Source organism: Elephas maximus, chromosome 2 (genome assembly GCF_024166365.1).
Source record: "Elephas maximus indicus isolate mEleMax1 chromosome 2, mEleMax1 primary haplotype, whole genome shotgun sequence".
Lineage (NCBI taxonomy): Eukaryota > Metazoa > Chordata > Mammalia > Proboscidea > Elephantidae > Elephas > Elephas maximus.
Genome location: NC_064820.1, coordinates 20,041,312 through 20,054,598, shown reverse-complemented (window position 1 = coordinate 20,054,598; position 13,287 = coordinate 20,041,312). Strand labels below are relative to the sequence as shown.

Below are 13,287 nucleotides of genomic sequence, written 5' to 3'. Positions count from 1 at the left end.
CAACTGAGTGGACAAGATCCATATTTATGCCTATTCCCAAGAAAGGTGATCCAACCGAACGTGGAAATTATAGAACGATATCATTAATATCACACGCAAGCAAAATTTTGCTGAAGATCATTCAAAAACGGCTGCACCAGTATATCGACAGGGAACTGCCAGAAATTCAGGCCGGTTTCAGAAGAGGACGTGGAGCCAGGGATATTATTGCTGATGTCAGATGGATCCTGGCTGAAAGCAGAGAATACGAGAAGGATGTTTACCTGTGTTTTATTGACTATGCAAAGGCATTCGACTGTGTGGATCATAACAAACTATGGATAACACTGCAAAGAATGGAAGTTCCAGAACACTTAATTGTGGTCATGAGGAACCTTTACATAGATCAAGAGGCAGTTTTTCGGACAGAACAAGGGGGTACTGATTGGTTTAAAGTCAGGAAAGGTGTGCGTTAGGGTTGTATTCTTTCACCATACCTATTTAATCTGTACGCTGAACAAATAATACGAGAAGCTGGACTATATGAAGAAGAGGGCATCAGGATTGGAGGAAGACTCATTAACAACCTGTGTTATGCAGATGACACAACCTTGCTTGCTGAAAGTGAAGAGGACTTGAAGCACTTACTAATGAAGTTCAAAGACCACAGTCTTCAGTATGGATTACACCCCAACATAAAGAAAACAAAAATCTTCACAACTGGACCAATGAGCAACATCATGATAAACGGAGAAAAGACTGAAGCTGTCAAGGATTTCATTTTACTTGGATCCTCATTCAACAGCCATGGAAGTAGCAGTGAAGAAATCAAATGACAAATTGCATTGGGTAAATCTGGTGCAAAGAACCTCTTTAAAGTGTTGAAAAGCAAAGATGTCACTTTGAAGACTAAGGTGCGCCTGACCCAAGCCATGGTATTTTCAGTCACGTCATATGCATGTGAAAGCTGGACACTGAATAAGGAAGACCGAAGAAGAGTTGACGCCTTTGAATTGTGGTGTTGGCGAAGAATATTGAATATACCATGGACTGCCAAAAGAACAAACAAATCTGTCTTGGAAGAAGCCCAACCAGGATGCTCCTTAGAGGCAAGGATGGCAAAACTGCATCTTCCATGCTTTGGACATGTTGTTAGGAGGGATCCGTCCCTGGAGAAGGACATCATACTTGGCAAAGTGCAGGGTTAATGGAAAAGAGGAAGACCTTCAACAAGGTGGATTGACACAGTGGCTGCAACAATGAGCTCAAGCACAGCAACGATTGTGAGGATGGTGCAGGACCAGGCAGTGTTTCATTCTGTTGTGCATAGGGTCGCTGTGAGTCGGAACTGACTGGATGGCACCTAACGACAACAGCAATGTCCATCTTTATCTATTCTAACAGGTTTTGTCTTAAAATCTGCTTTGTGTGGTATTAAGATTGCCACCCTGGCTTTCTTTTGGTTATTATTAGCATGGAATAGTTTTTCTCTCCTTTCACTTTCAATCTGTTTGTGACCTTGGGTTTAAGGTGTGTCTCTTATAAACAGCGTATAGTTGAATCATGTTTTTTTTAATCCATTCTTCCACTCTCTGACTTTTGATTGGAGCATTGAGTCCATTTACATTCACTATAATTACTAACAAGTGACTTACTTCTGTCTGCCATTTTGTTGTTTTTTGTGTGTCTTAAACCTTCATCTTTGTCCTTTACTACTGCTTACTTTTGTGTTTTGTTGGTTTATTGTAGTGAGTCTTTTTGGTCCCCTTCTCTTTTCCTTTTGTGTATTTTTTTTAATAATATATTTTCTTAGTGGTTACCATAAATATTACATTTAACAACTTGCATTTATAACATTGTAGAGTAAGTTGATATTAACTTAACTTCGGTAGTATACAAGAAATTCTGTATTTATACTATTCCTTTCCTCTCCCCTTTGTTTTTATTGTCACTAATCATGTCTTTATTTTTCATATGGCCTGTAACATAATTTTGTCCTTCCTTTTTATGTATTTGTTATTAAAAAATATGAAGGACAAAACATTTAGAATTATCAAGCATGACTACCTTATTAGTAGTCCTTATGCTTGTCAAAGGAGCCCTGGTTACACAATGGTAAGTACTTGGCTGCTAAGCAGAAGGTCGGTGGTCAAACCCACCAGCTGCTCCTTTGGAGAAAGATGTAGCAGTCTGCTTTAGTAAAGATTAAAAAAAAACCTTGGAAACCCTATGGGGCAGTTCTACTATGTCCTGTCGGGTTGCTGTGAGTCAGAATCAACTTGATGGCAATGTGTTGGTTTGGTTTTTGATTTGCATTTCTCATTATTAGGGATCTTTCTTTTTATGTATAGTTCTGAATTAATTTTTAGTGTCTTTTCCCTTCTTTAATATTTTTTGTAGAGCCAATCTGGTGAATATGAACTCTCAGCTTCTGTTTGTCTGAGAATGTTTTGATTTTATCCTCATTCTTAAGGGATAGTTTTGCTGGGTGTAGTATTCTTGGTTGACATTTTTTTTTTTCTTCCAGCACTTTAAAATTATCATTGCTTTCTGGCTTCCACTGTTCCTGAGGAAAAATGGGCATATAATCTTGTTGGGGATCCTTTTTATGTGACTGTTTGCATTTGTCTCACTGCTTTTGAGATTCTTTCTTCATATTTACTATTTTCAGAGCCTAACTATGATGTGTCTGGGTGTAGATCTCTTTGTGTTTATCCCGCCTGAGATTCTTTGAGCATCCTGGATTTGTAGATTCATGTCCTTCCTTATATTGGGGAAATTTTCTGTCATTATTTCTTCCAAAATCCTTTCTGTCCCTTTATCTCTTTCATCTCCTTCTGGAATTCCTGTGATGCTTATATTAGGTCTCTTGTTGTTGGCCCATAATTCCATTAAACTGTGCTCAGCCTTCTTGAGCCTCCTTCCTTGTAACTCTTCAGTGTCTGTAATTTTAACTATTTTATCCTCTAATTATCTGATTGTTTTTCTGCCTGATTAAATCTGTTGGTAAGTCCTTCTATTGTGTTTCTCATTTCAGTTATTGCCTCTTTCAGTTATAATATCTCTTATTTTTAGATGCTTATTTTGTTCATGCGTTGTTTTCTTTATTTCTTTTAGCTCTTTTTCTGTTTTCCCTTAGTTCTTTAATTATGTTTAATGTATTATATTCTTCCTTTTTTTTCATTATTTGGTCATCCCTAGATGCACGTTTGCTCCTTTTGTCATGTTCATTTGAATGAGTCATTATTTCTGCATTGTGTGTATGCCTTGTGATTTTTTTTTTGTTGAGGCACTGGAATTTTCGAGGGTGTTCACTTTCTTAGTTTTCCCCAGTATTTAGTGTTTTTGCCTATACTGTTTTCTGCAAAAAGCTCCTAGGCGGGCAGAGCCTTCAGCCTTTGCTTACCATTCTCTCTCCATCTCTGTGATAGCTCCTTCTCCCTGTCTGGTTTGATTAGGATTCAAAAGTTTCAGATCTCAGATTTCAACTTTTCGATCTTTTCTAAACACACTAGACAACATGCTGTGGTCAGTCGGTCCACCAGCAGGCACCGCCGCTCAAGTGAGATGTCATGTACTAATCAATCTGCCCACCAGGAGGTACAGTCCTCTCTGGTTGTTACTCCATTCCCGTCTCTGTTTCTGCAACCACGTTTTTATTCAGAAAACCCACACTCAGCGAGCCCTCTTCAGGGCTGGATCTTGCCTCCACTTTTGCCTAAGGCTTCGTTTCCTGCTCTGTGGGTGTTGCTTATATCTTAGCTGGCCAGGCTGACCTTCCTCTGTTTCAGGAGGAGGAGGAGGGGCTCTGTTCCCCTAAAGGTCCTTTGAGAGATCTATGTTGTTGGTTACGGAGCTCCATTGGCCCTGTGGTAGTTGGGGGAGCAATCTCCACTTTGGCAATCCTAACTCCACTGTAGGGAACTTTCTGTAGGAGTTCGTATCAGTCTAGCAGCCAAGGGTTACTCGTTGGGGGAGGGGTTGTCATACTCTGAATAGACCCCCAGGGAGGTCTGCCTTGGTGCTCTCAGAGCCTACCCTGTAGTGTGTTGCCTATGGGTGTGGCCTCCACTCAAGATGCCTGCTTCCTAGCACACAGCAGCTTTAGTCAGCAGTACCTTGGAAGGGGAAGCAGACATACCCAAGTTGATCCTCAGGGAGGCCTGTCCTGTTGGTTTCAGAGGCCTGAGCCATGGTGTGTGCAGAGAGGCAGGCAGAGTGTTTATCATGGGAGCAGACTCCACTGCTTGGGCCTTCTGTAGCAATTCACAGTAGGCTTGCAGCTGACAGTGTCCAGGTTGGGGGAGGGGGGTGGTATTAGCATACTCCAAATGGACCCTGGTGGGGGTCTGTCTTGATTTTAGAGCAGAAACTTAGGGTCTTGTCTCTTTCTTTGTACAGGCAGGGACTCTGGTAGTTAGGGAAGCAGGCTTCTTTCCTGGGGCCACTTCCCCAGTTCACAGCAGCCAGCAGTCCATGTGGCTAGAGGGAGGATCTGGGAAAGTGAGAGAAGCAATTTTCCTACCATATGTGACTGGTTGTTGGTTCACCAGTTCTTGCCTGTTTGCAGTTCCCTGCGATTCAGCCTTTTAAAGCCAAGCACTGTCTACTTGTGGTATTTGTGGGAGAGGGTTGGAACGATGTTTACACGACCTTCTTCCCAGAATCCCCCCAATTTACTTTTTTTTATTGTGGTAAAAATATATATAACGAAACATTTGCCAATTCAACAATTTTTACATATACAATTCAGTGACATTTATCACAAACCTGTTGTTGTGCAGCCACCGCCACTGTGCTTTTCCAAATCACCCCACCACCATTAACAGAAATGCAGTGCCCCCTAAGCAATGGCTTCTTCCCCTTTCCCCTTCCCTCCCAGCCCTCCCTTCCCACCCCTGGTAGCTTTGGTCTGTACATTTGCCTGTTGCACGTAAGTGGGATCATCTGCTATTTGTCCTATTGTGACTGACCTATTTTACTCAGCATAGTGTTTTCTAGGCTCATCCATGTTATGGCTTATTTCAAGACTTCATTACTCTTTATATGAGTCATATTCCATTGTATGTGCATACCACATTTTGTTTATCCATTCATCTGTCGATGGACATTTAGGTTGTTTCTACCTTTTGCGTATTGGGGGCGTATGTGTTTTTAAAAGCAAAGTGAATTATTTCTTACCAATCAGATCCTGCTTTCTGTCTTACCTAATGTTCCCAGTCGGGGAAAAAATGGTTTCAAGCTTTGATCCAAAGCTCTCAGTGCCTTTTCCTAGAATAATCTGGGTAATATTTCTCCTGGACTTCCTCAAAGAAGGAAAAATTGAAGTGATTTTTGTCCTACTCTTAAAAGTTGTAGCAAATGTGAGTTCCTGGTGGCTGGTACTCCTGTGCTGTGAGGAGCCAGCCTCTAGAAACATCTCAGACTCACAGCCCGGCTACTTGCCAACGTCAGGCTGCTCTGTGATGACTGAGGGAGTCCTGGGATGAAACCACTTTGCTCAGGCGAACACATCGTCTCACAGACATGTGCGTACTTATTCTGAACTGATTAACCTAGATGGCCCGAAGGAAGATTTTCTTGCAAAACAATCTCTCTCAAAATACCATTGTTGATTTTTCTTTTTTCCCGGAGTAAGGGATCATTTTGCCAAGTGGCTAAGAGTTCTCAGAGCAAACAAGCCCCTGAGCTATCACAAAAAAACAGCCCATTTTGCTCTCTGCTCTCCAACTCCGTCCTGTGACTTGAAGGAGATTTGATAGCCCAGGGTGAAGTTTCAAGTTCTCCCTGGCAACTCTGCCCTTCGGTTGGTGCCTGTCGTGCCAGGGGAAAAAAAGGAAGGAGAAAGGGCAGACCTGGGTGAAGTCATCCCAGTAAAAGTTAATAGCTGGGTGGTGACACCTTCTCACACGACTGGAGAGAAATGTTTGGCAGCTGAGCAGTGCCTGCTCCCAGCTGCCTATCATGGTACTGGGAGTAAAAGGTGACCTGTTTATTTTTAGAAGGGGACAGTCATAATAAGCCGGCTCTTAGCTTCATTCAAGGCGGGCACTCAGGCACTTTGCAGGTTTGTAAACACCCACTTTCTGAGTAAGGGAGGAGTGCTTTTTTCCAAGTAGGAAAGAACTTCACTCCTGGATATTCATCCTTAGAGCGGAGAAGAGACCATTGTTTGGACTGGCGAGCTGCGATAAGCGATTGCTTGTTTTTAAAGGGCAGAAATGCCTGAAAAGGAGGATTTTCCACCAGGCAAAAGGTAATTATGCTATAGGCTTACTTTTCCTTGATTCTGATTCATTTGTTACTTATCTTTGAAAAAATACAGTGACTAATTTTAAAAGTAGATATCTAAAAAACAAAAAAATAGAAATGCTGGCCCATAATTCCAGGAAACTGAATTTTTTTCCAGAGTTGGGCGGCATGAGCTAATTGAAGAGAGACACTAACTTAATAGAGTTTTAGAGACATATGCAAATAAGTGTTTTTCTTGAATGAGGATGTGATGACATGAAATTAAAGAAAAAAAGTGTTTCCCTCTGCAATATGTAAAGTCTACTTGAATTTTTTTTATTTTTAACATTAGATGATAGCTATTGGAAATCTAAGCTAGTGAACATTTTGTAAAGTGTATTGTAAAGAAGTCAAAACTTATTGAACATTTAAGGTTAAATATTAGACCAATATACCAGTTTTGATTATTTTAAAACTTTTTTTTTTTAACCAAAATTTCAAATCTTTTGAAGTGTGATTTGTTTGGCCCCCATGTGCAGTTTATGAATTGTACCAATGTTTTTATTGATAATTAGCTCTAAGAAGAGTGGAGAGAGAGAGGGGAAAGAAAGTAGGCCATTAATTCCTGCTAGTATATCCATGGAATCCCCGATGGTGTAGTGGTTAAGAGCTATGGCTGCTAACTAAGAGGTTGGCAGTTCGAATCTACCAGTCACTCCTTGGAAGCCTTATGGGGGAGTTCTCCTTTGTCTTGTAGGGTTGCCATGAGTTGGAATTGACTCCATAGCCATGGTTTGGGGTTTCTTTTTTTTTTTTCGGTTTTAGTATGACCATAGCTTGTACCCAGATTGAAGGTCCTCATTTCTAGCCACATTGCTGTGTTAACACCATTTGTTTGAATCAGATGTCTTCCTTGGGGTTCTAATTGGGGTCATTTAACTTGGTCTTTTTTATGAAGAAGTAGAAAGAAAGCTGTTCAAAAAGGAAAAAGGGGCCACTAACAGTTTTCTTGCAGAAGAATGTGGAAACTGATGACTGTGGGTATGGGAGTGCCAAACAGTATTTTTTTGCCATTGTATTAAAGACAAGCAGTAGCCCTGGTGGCACAGTGGTTAAAGTGCTTGGCTGCTAACCAAAAGGTCGGCAGCTCAAACCCACCAGCCTTTCCAAGGGAAAAAGATGTGACAGCCTGCTTCCGTAAAGATGGGCCTAAGAAACCCTGTGGGGCAGTTCTGCTCTGTCCTATAGGGTCCTATGAGTCGGAATCAACTCAATAGCAACTGGTTTGGTTTTTGGTTTTATTAAAGACAAGTGTCCCTTTTTAGTGTGTATATGTGTGATGTTTATAATCAGCTGCAGTAACGTCCTTAAAAGCTACTACTTTTCTGTTTTTAGTTTTCTAGTTTTTGTTTTTCTTCAACTTCCATCCACATCAAAGGGGAACATTAGGTTGACATTTAATCAAATAATAGAATAACTTTTTCTGTGAGACCTTAAATCAAGTATTTAAAGGTGACATTTATAAAAGTGCCTAGATTTAGGACATGGGTTAACCAAGTAGTTAAGAAGACAGTTACAGAGAGATTTAAATGTCAGTTTTAATTTGAGATGTTGGGTTGGTACACTGCTATGATAGTGTGTATCCCCTCCATGACACATTGCTGAAGGCAGGACTCTTTTTTCCTTGGCGCCTTGACATTTCTGCAGCTCTCTATAGAATTTTGCGTAAATTAAAACCCACTGCCTTCAAGTCAATTCTGACTCATAATGACCCTATAGGACAGAGTAGAAATGCCCATAGGGTTTCCCAGGGAGCAGCTGGTGGATTCGAACTGCCAGCCTTTTGGTTAACAGCCAAGCCCTTAACCACTGTGCTACCAGGGCCGCTGCATAAAGTAGACACTTAATAAATGCTTGTTGAGTGGGATGTCTCTATAAGCCATTTTACACCTGCAAATATATCTAGGGGCCATGTCATTTTAGAACTTGAAAGGAGAGATTTGACAGAAATGTAATTAGGGTTGCTTTAATGAAATGCAACATTATCACTATGAAATAATAGTAATGAATAGTTTGATAATTATAAATATTTTAAATTAATGGTTTGTGCTGTAGACATACTATAAGATTTTTTCGTAAGCATGTTTACTTTGTTATGAACGATAAACAGAAAGGAGAATTTGTATGCACACGCACTTATATGATAAAAAGTTTATCATCATTACTAGCAAGGAATAATAATATATTTGACTAAAAATAAACTCACTTTTGACTCTTTTGAGGTAGAGTATACCCCTCCTTTTTTTATTTTGATGAGATGACTTTCAAACTCTAAATAGTTCGTGGTTTTCTATACAATATTCAGTGTTTCACTTGGGTTTTTTTTTTTTTTCTTTCCAACTTGCATGGAAAGCTAGAAAGGGCACCTGGGCAGGGGGAAAGATTAGAGGTAGGCTAGAAATAAAATATGACAATTGAGAGGGAAATTTACTCTTGCTAAATTTAAGATTAAATGCCATTCATCAACTCCTTTGGGGCCAGGTCCAGAAGAGAGAGATCTATTATATGTTGTGTGTCTACTGACAGAATGTGTTCTTCGAGCTGAATTGCAGCCGCTTCTGGTTGAATCTCACATCTGGGCCTCTCATATTACTTTAGTTCCGTTTTGGCGTTTGGCAACCCGGATTGGTCTGTAACTGGCAGTGAGCTAGATCTGAGTTTGATCTTTTAAAAAGTCAGTGGACTCTGGTACACTGCTGGTAAGAATGTAAAATGGTAGCGCCGTCACGGAAAACAGTTTGGTGGTTCCTCGAAAAGTTAAACAGAGGATTACTGCATGACCCAGAATAGCTATATGATCCACTCCTAGGTGTATACTCAAAAGAATTAAAAACAGGCATGTCCCAGGACAGGAACCGTTCCCGAAGCCAACTCTTCAGACATGGATTGGACTGGACAGTGGGTTGGAGAGGGATGCTGGTGAGGAGTGAGCTTCTTGGATCAGGCGGACACTTGGGACTATGTTTTCATCTCCTGCCTGGAGGAGGGTGACAGGGTGGAGGGGGTTAGAAGCTGGCAAAATGGACACGAAAAGAGAGAGTGGAGGGAGAGAGCAGGCTGTCTCATTAGGGGGAGAGTAATTGGGAGTGTATAGCAAGGTGTATATGGGTTTTTGTGTGAGAGGCTGACTTGATTTGTAAACTTTCACTTAAAGCACAATAAAAATTATTTTTTTTAAAAAAAGGTATGTTCACAGAAACACAATTCACAGTAGCCTGAAGGTGTCCATCAACAGATGAATGGATAAACAAATGGTGTCCTGCCTTCAGAGACATTATGAGTTTAATGAGTATCTGTGGATTGGCCCAAGAACCTCAGCACTGTCAGTAACTTCTCATGGAAACATGCATTCAGGGGTCTAAAAATGCTGACATTTTAAACATAACCAAGTCTATAAATTGAGAATTACCTGAAAATATATTTCAGAAATCAGTATAAGTTAACTATCAAAAAATTCCAGGTACAGATGACTATACTGTAGAAATTCAAGCCAACACCGTTTATTACAGAGTCGAGTTTGTGATCTTCCACCCGGCAATAGATGACTAGGTATCCTGTGGCCTGGCACAGGCCAGTAACAGGTGCTGGGACTCATGTCAGGGGCTTCACCTGCTACAGAAAGAAAACAACTTTAGAGAGTTGGTCTGACCCAGTGGTGTAACTCTGAGTGTGTGATGAGGCTCCAGTGCTATTTTTGTTTTTTTTGGCAAGTATCCCATAAATCCATAGCGAGGAGGTGTGATTTGGTGTCTTGCTCATCGTGGGACAAGGGAAAGGTGACTGCTGCGTTGCCCCTTGAAAATCACAGATAGACCGTTGTTTTTTATTTTGTTCATAAGCATCTACTTATGTTTTGCTCACATCTGATGTTTAAGTCAGTAAGTAAAATATCGCTAGAAAGAAAATCTGAAGCTTTAGGGTTTAAAAAGGAGAACATTGGCTGCTGACATAGGACTCCAAGAAGTACTGTTATTTGATTTGTCACGTCATACAGACTTAACAGTGTCTTCGAAAAAGGCCTCTAAAACTCTAACTCTGTATCGTCTGTTTTGGCTGCTCACAGATCATTTTGTGTTACTCTGCTCTGGAGAGGTAGAAAAAAAACCAGTTGCTGGAGTCTGTTCTGACTCATGGTGACCCCACGTGTGTCAGAGTAGAACTGTGCTCCATAGGGTTTTCAGTGGCTGATTTTGTGAAAGCAGATTGCTAGGCCCTTTGTCTGAGGTGCCTCCAGGTGGACTTGAACCGCCAGCCTTTCGGTTAGCAGCCCAGCACGTTAACTGTTTTTGCTACCTGTGGAGAGGTGAGGTAGCCACATATTTCGGCTCTGGATGTATCAAGAATTATTGTATTTAAGAAAAGCAAAACTCTTGAAAGCACAATGGCCTATTTAGTACTTGAAAATGTCATTAGCAATGACACTGAATTTTGTTCTTGAAAGGTTTAAAAGAAATGTTTTTATTTATTGTGCTTTAAGTGAAAGTTTACAGCTCAAGTTAATTTCTCATACAAAAATTTATACATATATCGTTGTGTGACATTAACTGAAATCCCTGTAATGTGACAGCACACTCCCCCTTTCCACTCCGGGTTTCTTGTATCCATTCAACCAGCTCCTGTCCCTTCCTGCCTTCTCATCCTGCCTCTGGGTAGGAGCCTCCCATTTGGTCTCATGTATCTGCTTGAACTAAGACGTACACTCCACAGGAGTTATTTTGTGTTTTATAGTCCAGTCTAGTCTTTGTCTGAAGAGTGGGCTTTGGGAATGGTTTTAGTTCTGGGTTAATAGAGTATCTAGAGGCCATGGCTTCCAGGGTTCCTCTAGTCTCAGTCAGACCATTAAGTCTGGTCTTTTTACATGAATTTGAGTTCCGCTCCTCACTTTTCTCCTGCTCTGTCAAGGACTCTCTGTTGTGCTCCCTGTCAGGGCAGTCATTGGTGGTAGTTGGGGACTATCTAGGTCTTCTGGCCTCAGGCTGATGGAGTCCTTGGTTTATGTGGCCCTTTTGTTTCTTGGGCTAATATTTTCCTGTGTCTTTGGTGTTCTTCATTCTCCTTTGTTCCAAGCAGGTTAGGACCAATTGCATCTTAGATGAGTACTCACAAGCTTCTAAGACCCCAGGCGCCGCTCACCAAATGCAGAACATTTTCTTAATAAACTTTATTATGCCAACTGACCTGGATGTCCCCTGAAACCATGACCCCAGCCCTCAGCCCCAGCTACTGTGCCCCTCAAAGTGTTTGGTTGTGTTCAAGAAACATCTTAGCTTTTCGTTTAGTCCAATTGTGCTGACTTACCCGTATTGTGTGTTGTCCTTCCCTTCACCTATGATTCTTGTCTACTATCTAGTTAGTGAATTCCCCTCTCCCTCCCTCCCCACCCTCGTAACCATCAAAGAATGTTTTCTTCTGTGTTTAAACCTTTTCTTGAGTTCTCATAACAGTGGTCTCATAAAGTGTTTGTCCAATTAGCCAGTTGAAAAAGGACAAAGTTGTAAGAAATGTATTTAAATGTATACCTTAATCCAGATATTTTAATAATGCAGGTTGGTTGGGTTTAGGGTTAATTTTACATGGTTGATAGATGCTGTCCTTTGATGATGCCATTTCTTTAAGCCACAGGGTGAGCATGAGAAATGCCTCACACAGAAATCTGACCCGAGCTCTGCAACATGAGCTTTGTACCCTCTGACTTTTAGTTGAAATGGATTCCTATGAGCAAGCCTATTACAGCTTTTGTGTGTCTGAAAAAACGCCCATATTCTGCCTTTAGCTTTGAAACGGGCACAGATGAGGTACATTTAAGCAACGCTCACCCTGCCATTAAATGGAGGAATCACCTGTGCAGGCAGGCAGCTGGCTCCTGAGCCTGTGCAGTTAGACACGTCATTGTCACCATGTGATGGTGATGCACCAGGTGGGGTCAGCGCTCAGAAAGAAGGTCAGTGTGGTTGGTGCACAGGGATCAAGGGAAGAGTGGCTGGAGAGGAGTGGGGGAGGCAGGAGGAGCTATCACTGCATGTTGTAGGCAGTGGTGTGCTGGACAACGTTTAACAACCAGCTCTCAGGGTAGGGGAGAAGCCCTGATCTGTAGCATTTGCTGATTCCCATGGTGTAAATGGAGCCCTGGTGGTGCAGTGGTTAAGAGCTCTGCTGCTAAGCAAAAGGTCGGCAGTTTGAATTCACTAGCTGCTCCTTGGAAATCCTATGGGGCAGCTCTACTCTGTCCTATAGGGTCACTATGAGTTGGAATCGACACGATGACAATGGGTGGATGTAAATGGAGTCCTTGGTTGGTGTAAATGCTTAACATGAGAACAGAAAGGTTGATATTTCAAGCCCACCCAGTGGCACCTTGGAAGAAGGGCCTGGTGATCTACTTCCAAAAATTCAGCCATTGGAAACCCTGTGGAGCACAATTCTACTCTGACACACATAGGGTCTCCGGGGTTTCCTGGTGTGGTATAAATACTCCTACCACAGCTGATTTTAGACTACTCATGTGTGGTGGATTCATTACTTTTGTGCGTGGCCTTTCTAGCCATGGTCTTATAACTCCCATCCCGGTGATTGGGGGAGACAGTAATCGTGGCCTAACAAGGGGAGTGGTCAGTTTTACCCTAAAAGAGCCATTTCCAGAGCAGGAGCCCACCACCACCAAGGAAGGATAGGTCAGCAGGAGGGACCTGGCAGCAGGAAGATGGCACGGTGGGCTTGTCAGCCCACAGAGAGAGAAAGCTGAATGCTTTTGGGTAGAGACTGAGGGCCAGGGAGAGGCGTGCCTTTGGGCACAGCTGGGGAGAGGCTGTCCTAATGGAAGAGCTATATCCTGAGTGTTCTCGAGCCTGAGTTGTAACTGGTCCTTCCCTAATACACCCCATCATCGTGAGTATGGTCTGTGAGTTGTGTGTGGCCATTGCAATGAACTATCAAACCCAGCAGAGAAGTAGAGAGTGCCATGGGAGGGACGGCTGGTGTCAGAATTGGTAGAGATGGTGGAGACAGGTGGTGTGTCTG

General features: G+C 41.9%; 1 protein-coding gene across 4 annotated transcripts in view; it reads left to right on the top strand.

Moving 5' to 3' along the window:
• Positions 1–13,287, top strand: part of RETREG1 (reticulophagy regulator 1) — a 186,322-nt gene that overhangs the window by 121,660 nt on the left and 51,375 nt on the right. The window contains exon 1 of one of the 4 annotated variants that reach the window (XM_049861389.1): positions 5,150–6,235. The exons of 2 other annotated variants lie outside the window; for them this stretch is intronic. Coding sequence is in view for 1 of the 2 variants with exons in the window: in XM_049861392.1 (XP_049717349.1) it covers positions 6,201–6,235 (35 nt within the window). In the remaining variant the exon portion in view is untranslated. Of the gene's footprint in view, positions 1–5,149; positions 6,236–13,287 lie in introns of those variants that run through there. One more of the 4 variants, XM_049861392.1, reaches the window with a different exon arrangement.